Source organism: Myotis brandtii, unplaced genomic scaffold, assembly GCF_000412655.1.
Source record: "Myotis brandtii unplaced genomic scaffold, ASM41265v1 scaffold1236, whole genome shotgun sequence".
In the NCBI taxonomy this organism is placed as follows: domain Eukaryota; kingdom Metazoa; phylum Chordata; class Mammalia; order Chiroptera; family Vespertilionidae; genus Myotis; species Myotis brandtii.
In genome coordinates this window covers 392,525-392,744 of record NW_005354316.1, presented here as the reverse complement: position 1 = coordinate 392,744, position 220 = coordinate 392,525, and the positions used below count along the sequence as shown (strand labels likewise).

The window sequence follows — 220 nt, the reverse complement described above, 5'->3', positions numbered from 1 at the left end:
GGCCGCACCTGCCCCCTCCCCGCAGGGCTCCGAGTACCGGGTGCAGAGCGGGCAGTGCTGCGGGTCATGCGTGCAGGTGGCCTGCGTTATGAACACCAGCGACGGCTCCGCCCACCTCTTCTCCGTGAGTAGTGGCAGCGGGACTGCTGGGGTGTCCGCTGGGGAGGCAGGGGCTGCAGACAGGCAGGAGGGGAGCAAAGCCACCCCTAGGAGCCTGGGG

The 220-nt window shown here is 70.5% G+C and overlaps 1 protein-coding gene across 1 annotated transcript in view; it reads left to right on the top strand.

The window, feature by feature from the left end:
- MUC2 (mucin 2, oligomeric mucus/gel-forming) overlaps positions 1 to 220 on the top strand; it is a 101,524-nt gene that overhangs the window by 99,263 nt on the left and 2,041 nt on the right. Inside the window, exon 38 of the mRNA XM_014533997.1 lies at positions 26 to 124. Coding sequence (XP_014389483.1) covers positions 26 to 124 — 99 coding nt within the window. The remainder of the gene's footprint in view (positions 1 to 25; positions 125 to 220) is intronic.